At 37.4% G+C, this 21,134-nt stretch overlaps 1 protein-coding gene across 2 annotated transcripts in view; it reads left to right on the forward strand.

Moving 5' to 3' along the window:
* The window catches only part of LOC109542418 (regulating synaptic membrane exocytosis protein 2), a 41,075-nt gene that overhangs the window by 15,571 nt on the left and 4,370 nt on the right, over positions 1-21,134 (forward strand). The window contains exons 9-19 of one of the 2 annotated variants that reach the window (XM_048662533.1): positions 2,508-2,644; positions 2,712-2,877; positions 6,035-6,231; positions 6,291-6,512; positions 6,578-6,829; positions 6,889-7,184; positions 7,236-7,477; positions 7,540-7,689; positions 11,162-11,309; positions 17,476-17,687; positions 17,745-17,884. In XM_048662533.1, the coding sequence (XP_048518490.1) occupies positions 2,508-2,644; positions 2,712-2,877; positions 6,035-6,231; positions 6,291-6,512; positions 6,578-6,829; positions 6,889-7,184; positions 7,236-7,477; positions 7,540-7,689; positions 11,162-11,309; positions 17,476-17,687; positions 17,745-17,884 (2,162 nt within the window). Of the gene's footprint in view, positions 1-2,507; positions 2,645-2,711; positions 2,878-6,034; positions 6,232-6,290; positions 6,513-6,577; positions 6,830-6,888; positions 7,185-7,235; positions 7,478-7,539; positions 7,690-11,161; positions 11,310-11,866; positions 12,018-17,475; positions 17,688-17,744; positions 17,885-21,134 lie in introns of both variants that reach the window. The other variant, XM_048662534.1, reaches the window with a different exon arrangement.

Below are 21,134 nucleotides of genomic sequence, written 5' to 3' on the forward strand. Positions count from 1 at the left end.
TTGCAACTCAAAAAAAAACCACGCAAATCTAAAACTTCTTGAATTCAAGCATTTTTTGAGAAAACTGCCAACATTTTCTTATCGATGGTTCACTTCCTAAAAAGGCCATTTATTTCTCTCTAGAATGATGTACAAATGAGCGTTCTTGCTTATTTTGCCTCCGAGAAATGAGCCAAAACGGGACGGAAAATATGAAATGTTGGCATAATCTTGCACCTAAGTGTCTGATATTCAAATTTCGCTGTCTGAGTCAAAACTACTCGAACTTCCTCACTCTCGTTGTTACGACTGAATCGACTTTTCAATTCTCTATCCACTGATGCCAAAACGAATTCTGTGGCTCAAATGGTTCTTGAGAAACTTCGAAAAAAATAGCGTCATGTTCAAGTGGATTTTGCAACTCAAAGAAAACCACGCAATTCTAAAACTTCTTGAATTCAAGCATTTTTTGAGAAAACTGCCAACATTTTCAGATCCATGGTTAACTTTCTAAAAAGGCCATTTATTTCTCTCTAGAATGATGTACAAATGAGCGTTCTTGCTCATTTTGCTTCTGAGAAACATGCAAAACGGGACGGAAAACATCAAATTTTGCAATAACCTTGCGCCACCCTTGCACAAAACGACGATCATTTTTCTAATTTCATAAACAACAGAAGACTGTATTTTTTCTACGTAACCCCCCCCCCCTGACTTAAAAGCTGGATCCGCCCCTGTTCTGAAGAAACAAGGTTTCGCTTATTCGATATCTACTTGAAGATAAGCTCGATGTTTGTAAGTTAAGCTTAAATTAAAACATTTAAGCATATTTTGAATATATATTCAATGAAGAATCGGTGAAAAGTTTGAAGATCTTGAAGAAGATAAAAAGACAACAGCAGAAGCTAAGAATGCTCAAGAAGGTTTCAAGCTGCAGCAGATTTCACAGTGTTGTTAGGTAGTTAATGTGCAAATTTAGCTTGTATGCACTCAGAAGCAAATGAAAACTACAAAAGAAAGATTGAGCAGACGCTGAATTTCTTCATTGGATGGTTCAAATTTTTCAGGAATAAAATGGAAGACGAGTTAAGTACTTCTTGATTTCTTTAAGACTACATAAATTTGAAGATTTTGAAGCAACAGGAGCTTCCAAACCCTTAGTTGTGTTGATTCTTTGAAGTGCAACCTTAGCTTGTGTGAACGCAGAAGCAACTGAGGACTATGAAGAGGAGGTTCAGCACGGATTGTAACATCTTCACTCTTCTTGTCCGAAACGAAATGAAGCTACGAAAGCTGGAACTATTCTTCCATGCAAAAACTTCCGAAGATACGTTACTAGAGAACGAGCCTGCACAGGAATTTCTTCATTAAACGCTAGGAAATTTTCAAGAAAAGTCAAGTCTTCCTTTAGTTGATCCCCTTGTTGCCCAAAGAGGCAAGAGCGTTTTGCTTGCGCTATGAATCTCCGAAGACAAATTCAATCTTTGGTTAAATTAAGCCTATTATTTGAAGAAGCGTTGAAGAATACTATGAACTTATTCATTGAAGAATTAATGGAAACAATGGAGAAACTGAGGAGTATCAATGGATAACAGGGGCTTTGATTGGTCAAGCTGTAGTAGAGTCCTGCAATGATAATGAGACTTTAAAGTTTAGTCTTGGCTTGCATTGAATAAGAAGCAATAGAAAATTATGAAGACTGAGTCCTTATTGGAACATCTTCAGTCTTCTTTACCAAAATGAAATGGGGCAAGAATAACCGGATACCAAGAGGATACCTCATACCTGCTGAAGTTGCTAGAAAAAGAGTTTGGAAAGATCTGAAATTCCTCAGAAGAAGTCCATCTCATTTCTGAGCTTAGGTGCAAGTGATGGGCCTTTTGGGGCTGCGCCCCCAATCAACCCCCCTCTGAGGTGGTAACGTTGGCTATTAGGAAAAATGTAGGCTTTTGCCATTCAGTTCAACATAAATATGGCTTAGTGGTTTAATCTTATGGCAACTGCACGTTGCTCCTGCAGCTACTGAAGATTAGTTAGAATTTCCAGTTACTGGCCTCTTAAAATTTCCTTTTCAGTTAAATGAATAAGTTACATCTCGGTTCCGCTGTGTACTCTAGCGGAAAAGCTGCAAAATCTGGACAAACGCCCAAGATTTTCGCCAATTTAAGAAGTCTAGACGTTTTGTTGGCAAACATGATGGAACATACAAAGCCTCCATTTAAAGGGGAAAAACGCGACGATGACGGGGCGAAACTCTCAGACCTGGAGTCACTCCAAGAATGCCAAGTTTTTACGCAAATCAATAAATTGCTGGATTCATCCGCATTTTGCCCCAAAATTCGGCTGAAACTTTTCAAGTGGAAACCGAAAAACTGTGTTTTGGTGCCTCCCAAATTTTCCTACGCCAGCAAATTGCTATTCTGATCACTTTGATGACAATGACTATGCAAAACTCGATGATCGATTCACTCTATTAAGAACCAAAATATGGGGGTTTTGAGTGTAAATTGGGGTTTTAATCTTCGCAGGTCAGCCCAACGTGTCGTGGCCGGACAGTGAAATATACGAGCGTCCACACGTTTTGGTAACTTCGCCTGGGAGCCCCGATCGACACGAAGCCCCTGTTTTAGGCCAAGGGCCCACCAGTGTGGGCGGACGAGTCCAGGTAACCAACAGCTAAGACTCAACTGGAAAGAACGCCTGCTATTCTGCTAAACTTTGTTTCGTCGCAGATCCGACTAGGGTTCGATACGGCCACTTTGCAACTGTTCGTTACGATAGTCTGCGCTACCGGTCTGAGGCCCAGATCAGAACAACAGGCGCGAAATCCCTACTGCAAGCTGTTCCTTTTGCCCGATCGCTCCGAGAAGAGCAAGCGGAGAACTCGGACGTTAGGAGGTAAATTTTGTTAAAGAGGGTTTAAGTTTAAAACCGTGTTGGAAACTTCACGTTGCATAGTTCAAATTGAAAATTTTAAAGTTCTCATTTTGAAGTCTATTATTGCCCAACTTTTTCCGCATATAACCAACTTGGCATCATTTACGGTTTCCGATAACGCGATTCTCATATTGCACACATTGTAAAGTGGTAGTAAGTGGATTTTGATTTAGCACAACGAATAATGATAATTGAAAAACAATGAGGGTACTTGAATGGCAGTCCATACAGCCAGATACGGATTTAAAAGGGTTATTTTTATCTGTTGGCGCTCTTCCAATATCCAGGCAGGCCGGAAGGCAACAAAGTAGACTCGACAGTGATCGTAGGGCGGTTTAGAGCTAAAGATCGGCAAGGACAGACATTTATTAAATATTGTTTTTAATTCGCAACTTTCTACAAACTTTCAAAACTGCGTCGTGAATTTGTATATTTTAGGGTATATAAAGTTATGTATAACGCGTTTTCCTCTCTGTCTAGTTTTTGCGTAACGATTTTTTGAAAGTGTCCTTAACGTTAACGGAAAAAAGATACCGGGCAAAGCCAGGCTGATTTCAAAAAGCCGTCAAAACTCCAAAATCTCCGTCATAAATTTGCCACTTTGAGGACATATAAAGTGAAGTATCGTCTGTTCATTGCTGCAAAACAGGTTTTCCTCTTTCGTTTAATTTTTGAAACACGATTTTTTTAAAGCGTGTCTTAATGTAAAAAACTCCAAGTAATTCCAAGTCGAATTCAAAAATTCACAAAAACTCCAAAAAAAATTGTTTTTGTTTTTGCAACTTTCAGGTCGATCATGATAATGATTGATAATTTGTGTAAAGCATTTCTTTTCTTAGTCTAGTATTTGTATAACAATTTTTTGAAATCTTCTCTTAACGTACAACATTCGCCGGGTAGTTCCAAATCGACTTAAAAAATTCGCACAAACTCCAACAACTCCGTCATAAATTTGCCACTTTGAAGGCATATAAAGTGAAGTATCGTCTGTTCATTGCTGCAAAACAGGTTTTTCTCATTCGTCTAATTTTTGAAACACGATTTTTTGAAAGTGTGTCTTAATGTAAAAAAGCACCGAGTAATTCCAAGTCGAATTCAAAAATTCACAAAAACTCCAAAAAAATTGTTTTTGAATTTAAAACTTTCAGGTCACATAAGGTGAAGTTTGTTCTTTTGAAGAGTGCGTAAAGCGCTTGTTTTTTAGTCTCGTTTTTGTATAACGATTTTTTTAAATCTTCTCTTAACGTAAAAGATTCTCCGCGTAGTTCCAAATCGACTTTCGCGAAAACTCCAAAAACTCCGTCATAACTTTGCCACTTTGAGGGCATATAAAGTGAAGTGTCGTCTATTCATTGCTGTAAAACACGTTTTTCTCTTTAGACTAATTTTTGAAACACGATTTTGTTAAAGTGTGTTAATGTTAAAGTGTTAAAGCACCGAGTAATTCCAAGTCGAATTCAAAAATTCACAAAAACTCCAGAAAAATTGTTTTTGATATTGCAACTTTCAGGTTACATAAAATGAAGTTTGTTCTTTTGATGAGTGTGTAAAGCATTTCTTTCTTTAATCTAGTTTTTGTATAACGATTTTTTGAAGTCTTCTCTTAACGTAAAGTATTCTCCGGGTAGTTCCAAATCGACTTAAAAAATTCGCGAAAACTTCAAAAACTCCGTCATAACTTTGCCACTTTGAGGGCTTATAAAGTGAAGTGTCGTCTATTCATTGCTGTAAAACAGGTTTTTCTCTTTAGTCTAATTTTTGAAACACGATTTTTTGAAAGTGTGTCTTAACGGAAAAAATCACYGGGTAATTCCAAGTCGAATTCAAAAATTTAGAAAAACTCCAAAAAATAGTTTTTGAATTTGCAACTTTCAGGTCACATAAGCTGAAGTTTGTTCTTTTGATGGGTGTGTAAAGCATTTCTTTCTTTAGTCTAGTTTTTGTATAACGATTTTTTGAAATCTTCTCTTAACATAAAAGATTCTCCAAGTAGTTCCAAATCGACTTAAAAAATTCGCGAAAACTCCAAAAATTCCGTCATAACTTTGCCACTTTGAGGGCATATAAAGTGAAGTTTGTTCTTTTGATCAGTGTGTAAAGCATTTCTTTCTTTAATCTAGTTTTTGTATAACGATTTTTGAAATCTTCCCTTAACGAAAAAGATTCTCCGGGTAGTTCCAAATCGACTTAAAAAATTCGCGAAAACTCCGTCATAAATTTGCCACTTTGAGGGCATACAAAGTGAAATGTCTTCTGTTCATTGCTATGAAACACGTTTTTCTCTTTCGTCTAATTTTTGAACAACGATTTTTTGAAAGTGTGTCTTAATGTTAAAACCACCAGGTAATTCCAAGTCGAATTCAAAAATTCACGAAAACTCCAAAAAAATTGTTTTTGAGTGTGCAACTTTCAGGTCACATAAAGTGAAGTTTGTTCTTTTCATGAGTGTGTAAAGCATTACTTTCTTTAGTCTAGTTTTTGTGTAACGATTTTTTGAAATCTCCTCTTAACGTAAAAGAGACTCCGGATAGTTCCAAATCGGCTTAAAAATTCACGAAAACCCCAAAAACTTTGCTATGAATTCGAAACTTTCAGGCCGTATAAAGTGAAGTGGCTTCTGTTGATGGCTGCCTGAAGCTTGTCTCTTGTTAATCGAGTTTTTGCACAACAATTTTTTGACAGAGTTTCTTAATGTAAAACAGACTCCGAGGAGCTCCAAATCGACTTAAAATTCGCGAAAACTCCAATAGCTGGATAAATCGTTTTTGTTCTTGGTCTAGTTTTTGCATAACTATGTTTTTTAATTGTCCCTTAACGTAAAGGGTACTCCGGACTGGAGGAGGAACTGGACTTTTATAGATATAAAACCCTTCCCTCATTTGTCCGGTTTTTGTAAAAGGATTTTTAAAATGTAAAATTCATCTCATAAATCTTAATACAAGGTAATTTCAAGTCGCTGTAAAAATTCCCCAAAACTCCATAAACTTTTGCATAACTTCGCAACTTTCTGGGCATATAAAGTGAAGTGTGTAGAAAGCAATATGGAGCCGGTTGTTTTGTGTGGTTTTGAGTATGTAAACTGACCCAAGCAAGCACTGTTTAGAGCGGCATTTTCCAGGAACAACCGAGCCCATGTGGAACCAAACGTTCGTTTACTCCGGATTGAGGAGAGCCGACCTTAGACTCCGATCTCTCGAGATAACAGTTTGGGACTACGTCCGATATGGGGCGAACGATTTTTTAGGAGAGGCCAACGTGGAACTCTGGCCGCTAGATGAGCAGCCCACTTGGAGACAGCTGGTGCCCCATGAGGAGGTTTGCTGTTGAGGTTTTGGGGGTAGAACGCATAAGTTCAATGGGGCTGGATTTTTCAGGTGGCGCTGACGCCCAGCGAGCACCTATCGCCTCCCAGTACAGGCAGTCGCTTTTCCGACAGCGACACGACTTCGGAGTGCGAAATTGAGGGCAGTAGGGAACGTAGGGGAGCGGACGGGGCCAGTGTGAGCAGCGTGGGGAGCTCTTCCAGCCCTCCTAGGGAATGCGAGCGGAGATCCAGACGAGACCAAGAATCCATAGCGCCTTATAAGTACAAGAGGGTAACATTCAGATAGGGGATGGGGTGAGTTCTCCACTCCTACAATCCGAGTGGTGACTTTTTCAGGACAGCATGACTGGGGCGCGCTCCCACTCGGCAGCTCCTTGCGATACTCAAGTGGTACACTCATCTAGATCTCGCTCCAAGTCCCCTAGGCGGATGGCTACCGACTATCGCTCACTCTCGCCGCCAGACTGCGAAACTGTCGTCGTTTCCGGCACGAGGTTCAAGTCGCGGTCGGCTACAGCCACTCCTACCGGCTCCCCGAAGAAACGCCAACTCCCGCAGGTTCCTCATGCGCTGGCTCGCGCCCTACAGGTTAGTCCCCAGGTGCAACCAGAGGAACAGCAATGAGAAACGCATTCTCCTATTGCCAGGAGCGAGTGGCGCAAGATTTGGAGGATCGGGGCGCCAATAACAGGCGCGTGCGATACGTCCATCATAGCTACAGAAACTCCGGCTCCAGCTGGGAGCGGAGGTATAGTGGGCTGAGCGATAGCGACCTCACTAGTCATGTGAGGAGCAGCAGCCATAGGCGGAACGTCTCCCCGGATAGAGACCGAGACCCTCTGGGATTGGGGGACTTTGACAGCGATATGGAGTCGGTCGCCTCAGTGACCAGCAGCTCGTTTTCCACGCAGAGTGAACGGCCTAGAGGCACTAGAATGTCTAGGTGAGTAGTAGTACCTTTCACACAGGGCCAAACCTTTCACTCTTTCCCTAGCGCGGAGTACTCCAACTACTCCTCGGGAGGTTACCAGATGACACGCAACTCCACTGCCAGTGATAGAGGCTCGGATAGAGACACCATGGACTCTCTGGACTCGCACCATCACAGCCATCCAGATGATCAGAACCACCATCATCATCACCACCACCACCATCATCGTAGGGAGGGCACCGTGAAGAGAGGACAGTTCACTAGAAGTCTCTCCAACACGGAACCTCCGTCGGAGGACAAAGCAGGTGGGTGAAGAAGTGCTTGGGGAGGCGATTGGAGGTGATATGGATCTGTTGCTTGGTTTTAGATGGAAGCTTGAGTGATACAGCAGTGAGTCAGCTGCATGGCTTGGACGTGCCGCATAGGGAGAGAAAGGACGGACGAGACCGGGATAGGCAGAATCAGTTTTCTGGGTTAAATAAAAAGAGCAGCTCCACCAGCCAGCTTTCGGCTACAGGTAAGCGCTCAATGGTTGAAGTTCTACTGATGAGTTGGAGTGGTCACCCTGACAACTTTGTCAGCTTTCTTAGCTTATGGATTTTACAGCTGCAAGTGTCCGATACAGACTGAAACGGACAATTTCCAGTTGCTACTTGCCCTGGTTTGGAGCTAACGAATTTTTTAATATCCAAGTGGAAACATTTATTTTCAAACTGTTTCTGATCAAATTTGCAAAAAATCAGCATGTAAAGACATTTCTTGCGTTGGGAGCATCAAGTGCTAGCAATAGAGTGTGAATATTGCAAGACGCTACCTGTTCTAGATTGGAAATAATTTTTTAAAGCAACAAACGTGTGGGTGAAAACTTTCGTTTTGAGACTCGCATTTACTAAGTTTGCAAAAATCAGGATTTGCTGAAATTTGTATGACAACTTTAGTATTTTAAGAATCAAGTCTCAACAATAGACTGTGAAAGTTGCAAGTTGCTACTTGCACTATTTCGGAAATTGCGAATTTTGAAACGGCAACGAAGTTCTTGACGGAAACCCTCGTTGTAAGACTCGCATTTACATACACCGCAAAAATTATTGTTTAGTGCAATTGTTATGAAAATTTCAGCGTTTTCAGCCATACGTGTCGGCAATAGATTGTGAAAATTGCAAGTTGCTACTTGCATCGAATTGGAATTTATGAATTTTTAAAAGACAGCGAATATCTGAATAGAGACTTTTGCTTTGAGACTAGCATTTACAACGTTCAAAAAATCCAGAATTTATTGCGATTGTTATAAAAAAATTTGCGCTTTGAGCCCCTAGTGTCCACATTAGACTGTAAAAATTTCAAGTTGCTACTTGCTCTATATTCAAAATTATAGATTTGGAAAGAAGATCGAACATATGGGCAGAAGCATTCGTTTGAAGCCTCCCATTTGCAAATTTCGCCAAAATCAGCAATTACCACGATTATATTGATGAAAATTTTAGCATTTTAATCTCAAGTATGGGCAGTGGACTGTGAAGATTCGCAAGTTGCCACTTGCACTAGATAGAAAATGATGGATTTTTCACCCAGATGTTCTCTACATCTGGATGAAAACCTTTATTGGAAAAATCCCATTCGCAAAGTTTGCAAAGATTAGGATAAATTGTGATTTTAATGATAATTTTTGCATATTAAGCCGCAAATGTGGGCAATAGACTGAAAAAATTTCAAGTCGATACTTGCACCATATTCGACATTACCAAATGTGAAAAACTGCGAAAATATTGTTGAAAATCTTTAAAAAAAATTATTATTTTCTGCAATTCGAAATTTTCAGGCAAATGGAAATTCCAGTATTTAAAGACTTACGTGTAGGCAACAGAGTGTGAAAATTGCAAATTTCCTACTTGCACAATTGGAAATTATGAATTGTTTAAAGACAGCGAAAATCTGAGTGAAAAGCTTTGTTTTCAAACTCGTAATTGCAAAGTTGAGAAAATCAGGATTTATTGCGATTTGTATGAAAATTCTACCACCTTAGGCTTCTGGTGTCCGCATTAGACCCTGAAGCTTTCAAGCTACGGCTTGCTGTATATTCAAAATTATGAATTTTGAAAATCACATCGAACATATGGGCGAAACCCTTCGTGTGGAGACTCGCATTTACCAAGTGCGCAAAAATCGGCATTTACTGCGTTATTTATGAACATTTTTGCGTTTTAAGTCTGAAATGTCTGCAATTAACTGGAGAAATTTGCAAGTTGCTACTTGTGCCGAGTTGGAAAATGCGAATTTTTAAAGGCTATCAAACATTTGGGTGGAAATCCTCATTTGATTGCGATTGCGATTGCAGTCGCAAAATTTTCAAAAATCGGAATTTACTGTAATTTTGTTGAAAATTTTCACATTTGAAGCCCCAAGTGTCGGCAATTAACAGTGAAAATTGCAAGTGGTTCTTTGGGGCAGATTGAAAATTATGAATATTTTAAAGATAAAGAACATCCGGATTGAAACTGAACTCTTATTTTAAGACTCGCATTTACAACGTTTGCAGCAATAAGGTTTTCCTGCTATTTGATGAAAATTATAACATTTTAAGTCTCAAGTTTCGGCAATAGATTGTGAACACTGCAAGTTACTGCTTGCATTGGAATGGAAATTATGAATTTTTAAAGTATAGCGAATATCTGACTCGAAACTTACGTTTTCAGACTGATTCGCATTTATAATATTTGAAATATCAGGGTTTTTAGCGATTTTTATAAAAATTTTAGCATTATAAGCCTCCAGTTTCCGCATTAGGCCGTGAAAATTTCAAGTTACTACTTGCTTTAGAGTCAGAACTATGAATATTTGAAAGACAGCGAACATCTTGATGAAAGTCTTCATTTGAAGACTCGCATTCTCAGTTTGCGAAAATTAGATCCTGCTATGATTTTAATGACAATTTTAGCATTTTACGCGTCCAGTGTGAAAAATTTCAAGTTGCTACTTGCATTAAGTTGGAAATTATGATTTTTTAAAAGACATCAAAAATATTTGTGGAAATTTTCATTTTGCGACCGCATTTACAAACGCCGCAAAAACTAGGATTTGCTACAATTTTTATGAAAATTTTAGCATTTTAAGCCTTAAGTAGCGGCAATACATTGTGAAAATTGCAAGTTGCTACTTGCACTAGATTGAAAGTTGCGAATTTTTCAAGGGCAGCAAACATCTGGGTGAAAATCATCAGTCATTTAAAACGTTATAAAAAATCAGGATTTACTGCGATTTTTAAAAAAATACTCAAATTTCAAGTTTCAAGTGTTCAGAGTATATTATGAAAATTGCAAGTTGCTACTTACCCAAATTTGGATTTTTTAAATAAGGGCCGACATCCGTTTGGCTCATTTGCCACGTTCAGGTTATTTTATTTCAAACCCCCCGAGTCTCTAGAAAAAGTTTCCTTTCCCTTGATCATGCGACAAACAGTCACCGTTCTTTCCCAATCAACTTTTGCCGGAAAACCGTCGCAAAAATTTCTGAACAAGTTCCATCGAGTTGTCAGTTTCCCCAGCGTCGCATAGAAATTGAGGAAAGTTTGGGCATCTTCTTTCCTTCCTCAATAACACTCTGTCGTTAAGAACGTTGTATAGTTAAGAGTACCTAGATCGATGTCCAAGCCACTTAATCCCATTTGGCTCATGCTGAGGAACGAGAATTGAAAATTCTTTAATGTTAATGTTGCTTTGGGAATGAAGAACCTTTTCCTGCCTGAAAAGCAGAGCGGGGATGTACAACGAGCAAATTGCCTAAGAAGTGAAAACTGAAGCTGCAAGCCACCTAAAAATACCAACTGACTCAAACCGTTTGTAAAATAGACCTTAACTTGTGATGTTTGTGTGGTTATGCCCTTCATTACTCCAAGTGGATTGTAGGTTTAACCATAGCTTAGCAATGCGTGTATGCTCGTCCTTGCCCCACAACCTTTCCAACCAAAAATGATACATTTTTTTACTTCCAAGGTCGAAAACGACGAATGGGCTTTGGACGTAGGGGGAAAACCTCTTTTACTGTACATAGGTCGGAAGAGGTGCTGCCAGGCGATGTGCGATTGTCCAAACAAGGCTCTTCAGCGTCCAGCGACGGCGAAGGCTCAGCTGATGGCGACAGGTGCTTAACAACAACAATCTCATTTTCTCCTCACCTTCCCCTCCTTACTCCTAAGAGCAAACACGTACTCCGTACATAGAGAGAAGATCCAATGGTTGGTTGGCATCGATTTAGACCATGGACAGTTGCCTACAGAGCGCCGACTTTCAATAAATAGATCGCGAATGCTAACTGTAGAACTTTAGTTTCTTTGCCTGTTTTCTCTAGTGGTCTTGTAGATGAATTAGAGCTACTGCTTCATGTTGATGCGTGAGATAGCGGACATTTCATTTGCTATTATTAACCTAGGGATTTCCATGCGCTTTGTAGAGACTTTAGTAGATTCACTTTTATAGATGTCCAGGACGTTCAACGTTAAGGACCCTCTCCCACGATAACCCCTTTGATTACAGGACGCAATCTTGATCTTGAGGTTTTGAAGGTTTGAGGTTTATCCCAACTTGTTTAAAATGAAAGTCAGATAGAGAGTGAGCTGGCTCCTAGCGACGCGCAGTTAAAGAACTAGCGACAAGCGCCACTTGCATTAGTAATACACTCACTGATTTCTGGCACTGCAGACACCGGATTGGCTAGAAAGCGCACTTCGACCACCACGCCCCCCAGCATCCAGCGATCTCAGGAGGTTGTGCCGATGATCCCCCCAAGATCATCAGAAGGCAGCCAGCGGGCTTCCAGCCTTAACTCGATTAGCAGCTCAGAAGGATCCTCGTAAGTACACGTTGCTTGGAGTTGGGCCGATGATACCACCGTGTATGGGTGTGTGCCGGTGTAATGATGGCTTTTTATATACAGTATGGGGCAAGTGCATTGGGACCACGACCAGAATGGTTAGTGATGTCGGAAAACTTTCAATTATTAATTTTTTGGCGTTAATATCAAGGCGGCAGCAAAACCAGACACTTTCTCATAGTTCTGTGAGTCCTCGTGAAGACCACCTTTTGTTTTCTACGACTTTTAAGCACTTGGCCGGCACGTTCACCGGACTTGATTCCACTAGATTTCGTCTTAGGAGTATCTGAACACACATATGAACTAACTTTTGCAATYGATTGATCCTAAATGGTTTAYTGCATCTTTGCTATTGTGYTATTATTTGCCAAAAAWRTMTTTTTCATTTTTTGCATTWGTTTATTTTTATTAATTTAAAGAGTACTTTAAATTWAAAAAATGYAGTCACAATKTTYTCATCATTTTCGGTTTTCGAGTGGTCATTCTGACCATTCTGATATTTTGGCCATTTTATTTTTAATTCACAGGTCAATTTTGTCTGTCGAAAAACSTTCGAGTAGATGTAGATTAATAAATTGCTGCATTTTTCAAGTCAAATTCTTGTAAGCAAACGGAATTGTCCAAAAATATTACTTTTTAAAAGTCTTTATGGGAATGTGAAAGTTTTCTACTTGCACCTGATATTCAGCTAAATATCTTTTACAGCCGGTGCGCAGTTGTGTTAAAATATTTACTTTTCAACTTAACACASCAAAAGTCAGGATTTTGTGTTTTAGGTGAAATTATTACAGAGGTATTTTTTTTGAGGTATTTTTTGTATACGTTTCAAGTTTTTACATGGCGAGCAGAGGCTGCAGTTGTATGAAATCATGCCTTTAATGCCTCAATTCACAAAATTGAAAAAAATCAATTTTTTGTGCTATTTCAAGCAAAAATTCAGCGCTCTCATATTCAATTGTATATTTTGGACTCTGAAAGTTTTAAGGCGCTACTTGACCTGCTTTGGAAGTTACTAATTTTTTAATGAAAGCTTGCACTTGTCTGAAATCGTTCATTTTTAGCCCAGAGCTTATCAAGTTTATATATTCAGGATTTCGCGTGATATAAAAATATTGAMAAAAAATAGCTTTTTCAGATTTCACTCCAGTCTATGAAAGTTTCAAGTTTCTACTTGTTATGTTCTGAAATTTTTAAGTGCTAACGTGCAGTTGGCTGAATTCGTTAATGTTTAGCTCAGAGTATACAGTTAAGTTTTGCGATTTCTGCAAACAATGTCAGCATAATCATATACAATTGTTTATTCCAGACTATGAAAATTTTTAGTTTTTGCTTGAGCTGTTTTGGATGTTGGGAATTTTTAACTGAAAGCTTGTGGTTGCGTGAAATCTTTCATTTTTAGTCTAGAGTTCACAAAGTTTGTAAAAGTTAGGATTTTATGCAATTTCTAGAMAAATTTCAGGATTTCTTTCATAATCTAATTGTTCGCTTCMGAGTGTGAACGTTTCAAGTTTCTACTKGATCTGTTTTGGCAGCTATGAATTWAGTGCGAGCGTGCAATTRCCTAAAAATTAATTTCCAAGACAAACTTTACAAGGGTTGTAAAATTGAGGATTTGTGCGATTCGACAAAATTTTAAGCATTTTCATATCTTCACGTCCTTAGTAGGCTTTAAAAGTTACTGGTGCCTACTTGCTCTGGATAAGGGATAAATAATAATAATTAATTAATTCATTTTTAAGATAGGGTTTACAAAGGTTGTAAAATCAAGATTTTGTGGGATTTCTGCGCAACTTGACTGAAATGTTCCGGRTTTGGAGARACACAYTTYTTTAGTGGACGGTGAAACTTTCAGGTTTCTACTTGATCCACGTTAACACAAATAATTTTTCAAGACGGTGTGMACTTGTGTGAAAATATTAATTTTCGAATGAAAGTGAAAGCTTTTGGACTCTCTTTTTAAAGTCCCTTAACGAGGTGTGAAASTTTCACGTTTCAATTTGTTTTAAGTTCAAAGTTGCAAGTTGTGAATTTTGAAACGGGAGCGTGCAKTTGYWTRAAWTCAWTMATTTTTTRTCTTTAGGCCAAARTTKAMWMAKTYKAWAAAAATCAGGATTTTCTGCGATTTGATCAAAAATTCCAGAGAACTTGGGCTCAATTTTTTGTTCCAGACTGTGAAGGTTTCATGCTGACACTCGATCTGTTTTGGAAGATACCAATTTTCAAATAAGATCGTGCAATTGCGTGGAGTCATTCATTTWAAGGCCAAATTTTTTGTAGAACTCCGAATTATTTGCGATTCATTTGAAATTTTCTGTGCTTTCAGACTCGAGTGTACTCAGTAATCTTTAAACGTTTACGGTTTCTGCTTGCCCCARGTTAAAAGGGAATATTTTTTAAAGACGGTGTGTAGGTGTATGRAATTATCAATTTTTAGACCGAAATTGTCACAGTTGGATAAACTCCTAATTGCATGTGATTTTTTCTGAAGTTTTCAGACTCTATTGTATTTARTAGACTRTGAAAGTKTCACGGTTCTACTTGTTCTGGGTTAAAAGTTACAAATTTTTAAAGRAKMGMGTGCAGTGGTAAAAATTCATTCATTTTTGGATCAGTTTACCGAGCTTGCAAAAATCAGGAATCTGAGTGTGCGATTTGATGGCAAAATTTRGGGTTTTCAGATTCAATTKTAGCTAATRAACTCTGAGAGTTTCAAGTKCCTACTTGTTCTGGATGGAAAGTGACAAATTTTGAAATGTGAGAGTGCAGTTGTGTAAATTCATTAATTTTTGGATCATAGTTTACAAATGAGGAATTTGATTTTCTTATTTGAGGGCAAAATTTAGAATTTCCAGATTAAAGTCCTGAAAAAAAATTCTCAATATTAAATAATTTGACTAAATAAAATACATCTGGTTTGTTGATTGGTTGGAATGAAAAAGTGTCTTGCTAATTGCTAAGTTAAGGTAGAAACCATTGTGCAAAAAATACACATAAAATTGAATCCGGAGTTCAAAAAACGAGGTGTTTTTAATAGAAAATCTWGAAGTAGTCACTTATTTCGGGGACTGAACACTTGAATTTTACTGTTTGGGAAGATACGAATTTTAAGTTCGAGCTTGCAATCGCCAAAAAATGTATTTTCAGGACAAACTTTACAAGGGTTGTAAAATTAASGATTTGTRCGATTTRACAAAATTTTAAGCGCTTTCATATCTTCACGTCCTTRGTAGGCTTTAAAAGTTACTGGTTTCTACKTGCTCTGGRTAGGKATAAATAAAWYCATTCATTTTTAAGATAMGGTTYACAAAGGTTGTAMAATCAAGATTTTGTGGGATTTCTGCGCAACTTGACTGAAACGTTCCGGGTTWAGAGAGACACRCTTMTTTAGTGGAYGATGAAACTTTCAGGTTTCTACTTRATCCACKTTAACASAAATCAWTTTTTYAAGACGGTGTGAACTTGTGTGAATATATTAATTTTCGAATGAAAGTGACCAAAGATGGAAAAAATCAGGGTTTTGTRGCATWTCAAAACAAAATTCWGCGKTTTCARGCTCAATTGTTTACAGGAGACTGTGAAAGTTTYAAGTTTTTGGTTGRTCWCTTTTGGAAGTTACGAATGTTTAATTGAGSTTTTGCATTTGCATGRAATMATTAATTTTTTTAYCAGGGTTTACAAAGTSTGTWAAWATCCGGTTTTCTGCGATTTGGTGCAAATTTTTTGGGTTTTTGGACTCAAGTCCCTTAACGAGTYGTGAAACTTTCAAGTTTCTATTTGTTTTAAGTTCGAAGTTGCAASTTGTGAATTTTGAAAYGGGMGCGTGCAGTTGWTTAAATKYAATAATTTTTYRTCTTTAGGTCAAAATTGAATCACTTGGAAAAAATCAGGATTTTCTGGGATTTGATCAAAAATTTCAGAGAACTCGGGCTCAATTGTTTRTTCCAGAGTGTGAAGGATTAAAGTTGATACTCRATCTKTTTTGGMAGATACCAATTTTTAAACAAGATCGTGCAATTGCGTGGAATCATTCATTTTAAGGCCAAATTTTTACGGTTTGTAGAACTCAGAATTATTTGCTATTCATTTGAAATTTTCTGTGCTTTCAGACTCGAGTGTACTCAGTAATCTTTGAACGTTTAGGGTGTCTGCTTGCCCCAGGTTAAAAGGGAATATTTTTTAAAAACGGTGTGTAGATGTATGAAATTATCAATTTTTAGACCGAAATTGCCACAGTCGGCTAAACTCCTAATTGTGTGTGATTTTGCCAAAAATTTCCTAGTTTTTAGATCCTGTTATTGACTCTAAACGGTGCAAGTTTCAATTTTATACTCGCTCTAGGTCGGAAGTTATCAATTTTTGAATTGGAGTGTGCGGTTGTGTAAATTCTTTCATTTTTGGATCAGAGGTTACAAAACTTGCAAAAATCAGGAATCTGATTGTGCGATTTGATGGAAAAACTTAAAGTTTTCACACTCCAGTGTATTTAATGGACTGTGAAAGTTTCACGGTTTTACGTGTTCTGGGTTAAAAGTTACAAATTTTTAAAGAATCGCGTGCAGTGGTAGAACTTCATTCATTTTTGGATCAGTTTACCAAACTTGCAAAAATCAGAAATCTGAGTGTGCGATTTGATGGCAAAATTTGTGGTTTTCAGATTCAATTGTAGTTAATGAATCTCAGAAAGTTTCAAGTTCCTACTTGTTCTGGATTTAAAGTGACATAATTTGGAATGTGAGAGTGCAGTTGTGTAAATTCATAAATTTTTGGATCATAGTTTACAAATGAGGAATCTGATTTTGTTATTTGAGGGCAAAATTTAAAGATGAAAAAATTTCGCAGTAATAAATAATTTGATTAAACAAAATACATTTGTTGATTCATTTTGCATGATGAACCATCGTGCAAAAAATACACATATAATTGAATCCGGAGTCCAAAAAACGAGGTGTTTTTAATAGAAATTCACTTATTTCGGGGACTATACAGTTGAATTTTACCGCAGAAAAACTATCGTGGACATTCAAAATGAATAGGTTCCATCCATTTGCCCCATACTGTACATCTACTTCTTCTCTGATTGTTGCTGTGGCATCTTTACAGTGCATGCTTAGACTATCCAGAGGTTTGGGTATGTATTGGACCTAATTCTGATCAAGCATCCAGTTTCGCATGAAAATTCTAGCGTAGCCACCGTAGGAAATGCACGATTTACCACACAATCACATTGAAGATCCAATCTTGTTCCATCACTCTTAGTAGCTTTAGACCTTGGCCCGGATTTTCTCTATCTCTCTCTATGTACATCTCTGTGTTTGCTCTATTTCACTTATATATTACGACTTTTTATTTGCCCCCTGAAACACGGGGAGCAGCTATGTAGATTTGGGTTCTTGGGGCAACTGGATCGAAGATTTTCTAAACTGTTGGATACATTTAGGTGGTCGCCATCGCTGCGATTGACCGGCGAAGGGCAACTGGCTGAGTTCATTGAGGGCTTAGGTCCTGGACAGTTGGTTGGGCGCCAGGTGCTGGGCGCCCCCTCTTTAGGAGACATTCAATTGTCTTTGTGCCATCAGCGAGGAGTCTTGGAGGTGGAAATCATCCGAGCTAGAGGCCTGCAGGCCCGGACCGGTTCCAAAGTGTTACCAGGTGAGAGACTACGGCTTTAAATGGGAGGTTGTTGAGTTGATTTGGTGGCTTTTCCAGCGCCCTACGTGAAAGTGTATCTGGTGTGTGGGAAGAAATGTTACGCCAAAGCGAAAACGCAGCAGGCTCGGCGAACATTAGATCCGCTCTATCAGAAGCAAGTCACGTTTAAGGAGAATTATACAAACTGTATACTGCAGGTGAGTGTTTTTCCCGATATTCCTGGCTTGCGATGGAATTTGGAAAGTGCCTTTTGTAGACGGTGAAACTTTTAGCCTCCTACTCGCCCGAGTTATGAGTTGGACGTTTTTTAAGGTGGCTGCAGTTGTGTGAAAACTTTCATTTTCAGATCAACCTTGATGCGACTGGAAAAAACATCAGGATCTTGTCCAATGTCAATGAAAAAATCACCGCTTTTACATCAAAATGTTTACATTAGACTGTGAAAGTTTCACGTTTCGACTTACTCTTAGTGGAAAGTAACCATTTTTTTCATCGGACGACATCGGGGTGGATCTGGTGATAATTACTGAAGTCGCAGACTTTTATTTACGAATTCGGATTTGTTTTATTTGCAATTTGCAAACTGCAAATGCTTCCTTTTAAAGGGCCTATTTTTGGCTACCGATTGTGAAAGTTTCAAGTTTCTACTTACTCTTAGTTGAAAGTTGCGATTTTTTTAATGGGAGGACATCTAGATGAATCTGCTGCATGTTGAGACTTTTATTTACAAATTTTGCAAAAATCAGGATTGGTTGAGATTGTAACCAACATGCTCGGGTTTAAATCGTCCATTTTTGGGCGCAGTTTGTAAAACTTTTATGATGCCACCTGCCCGGGTTGGGAAGTAGTCAATTTTTTTCTCTCAATTCTTTCAATCTGGATGAAAACTTTACTTAAAAAATTTGCTAAAATCAAATTCCAACGCTGTTTGATGGAAAGTTTCAGAGTCATAAGTGGACAGTGTTGGCAAAAGAATGCGAACATTTTGAGTTTCTATTTCTCCTGGTTTGGAAGTTATAAACATTCAAAAGCGGCTTCTAAGTTCAAACGGGTATTTTACAAGCAATTATATTTCAAGTTGTTGCGTTGAAAGCGGCAATTATTAAAAATAGAATGTGAACATTTCAAGTTGCTACTTGTCGCAGTTTGGAAGTAATTAATTTTTAAAAGTGAGCGCCACTCTATGGGAAAACCTTTATCTTAAAAATAAAAGTGCCATTTATATAGTAGCAAAAATCAGTATTTGATACATTTTAATTGAAATTTTGAACTTTATACCCGCCAAGCATTAGCAATAGAATCTGAATTTTTCAAGTTTCTCCTTGCCCAGGTTTAAAATTTATCGATTTTTAAAAGATAACGAACGTCTAGGTAGAAAACGTTATTTGTAAAATTCGCCTAAAAACAAGATTCAATATGATTTAATTGGAAATTGTGGGTTGATAAAGGTCAAGTCCTAGGAAGAGAATTTGCAAATTTCAACTTGCTAGTTATTTTTGTTTCAAAGTTACGAATTTTTAAAAGAGAGCGAGCATCTTAGYAAAAACTGTTTTTTTCAAAYTTTTTTTATAAAGTRTGCAAAAATCAAGRTTGAATGCGATTTTATTGAAACTTTTCGGGTCAGATGCGGAAAGTGTTAGCAATAAACTGCGAAAGTTTAAAGTTTCTACTTGTCCTCGCTTGAAAGTTATAAATTTCGAAAAAAGCCAATAGGTCAGTGAAAACGGTTATTTTGACACAATAATTTATAAAATTCGCAAAAATCAGGATTAACTGCGATTTTATTGAAACTTACATGATTGGAAGGACCAGGTGTTAGGAATGAAGTGTTAAATTTTCCAGTTGCTACTTGTTCTACATTGAAAGCTGCAAATTTGTAAAAGAAAGCGAACGTCTTGTTATAAGCGCTTATTTCGAAACCCTCGATTTCAAAGTTTCGAAAATCAGGGATTGAATCCGATTTTATTGGAAATGGTTGCGTTACAAGCAAGGCAAGAAGTTTTTGCAACAGAATGAGAAATTTTCAAGTTGCTGCTTGATCTTTTTTGCAAGTTGCAAATTTTTGAAAACCAGCGTTAGTGTTGGTAAAAAACCTTACTTTAAAACCGTCATTTATAAAGTTTGCAAACATCCGAATTGAATGCGATTATATTGAAAATTTACGCGTTGTAAGCCTAAAGTCTTGGCCATGGAATGTGAAAATTTCAAGTTGCTACTTGTCACAGTTTGGAAGTAATTAATTTTTAAATGTAAGCGCAACTCTTCGGGAAAACCTTTATCTTCAAAATAAAAGTGATATTTATATAGTTCGCAAAAATCAGTATTTGATGCACTTTAATTGAAATTTTGAACTTTATACCCGCCAAGCATTAGCAATAGAATCTGAATTTGTCAAATTTATCCTTGTCCAGGTTTAAAATTTATCAATTTTGAAAAGACAACGATCATCTAGGTAGAAAACGTTATTTATAAAATTCGCCTAAAAACAAGATTCAATATGATTTAATTGGAAATTGTGGGTTGATGAAGGTCAAGTCCTAGGAAGAGAATTTGCAAATTTCAACTTGCTAGTTATTTTTGTTTCAAAGTTACGAATTTTTAAAAGAGAGCGAGCATCTTAGTAAAAACTGTTTTTTTCAAACTTTTTTTATAAAGTGTGCAAAAATCAAGATTGAATGCGATTTTATTGAAACTTTTCGGGTCAGATGCGGAAAGTGTTAGCAATAAACTGCGAAAGTTTAAAGTTTCTACTTGTCCTCGCTTGAAAGTTATAAATTTCGAAAGAAAAAGACGTCTTGTTATAAGCGCTTATTTCGAAGCTCCCGATTTTWAAGTTTCGAAAATCAGGGATTGAATCCGATTTTATTGGAAATGGTTRCGTTACAAGCAARAAGTTTTTGCAACARAATGAGAAATTTTCAAGTTGCTACTTGTTCTTCTTTGGAAGTTGCGAATTTTTGAAAACCAGCGTTAGTGTTGGTAAAAACCCYTACTTTGAAACCGTCATTTATAAAATTCGCAAACATCYGAATTGAATGMGATTGTATTGMAAATTTACGCGTTATAAGCCTGAAGTCTTGGCCATGGAATGTRAAAATTTCAAGTTGCTACTTGTCACAGTTTRGAAGTAATTAATTTTTAAAAGTGAGCGCCACTCTACGGGAAAACATTTATCTTAAAAATAAAAGTGTTATTTATATAGTTCGCAAAAATCAGTATTTAATGCATTTTAATTAAAATGTTGAACTTTATACCCGCCAAGCATTAGGAATATAATCTGAATTTTTCAAGTTTCTCCTTGTTCAGGTTTAAAATTTATCAATTTTTAAAAGACAACGATTGTCTAGGTACAAAACGTTATTTATAAAATTCGCCTAAAAACAAGCATCAATATGATTTAATTGGAAATTGTGGATTGATAAAGGTCAAGTCCTAGGAAGAGAATTT

The sequence above is a fragment of the Dendroctonus ponderosae genome, unplaced genomic scaffold (genome assembly GCF_020466585.1).
Source record: "Dendroctonus ponderosae isolate FM_Combo_2020 unplaced genomic scaffold, Dpon_F_20191213v2 Dpon_F_20191213_11, whole genome shotgun sequence".
NCBI lineage: Eukaryota > Metazoa > Arthropoda > Insecta > Coleoptera > Curculionidae > Dendroctonus > Dendroctonus ponderosae.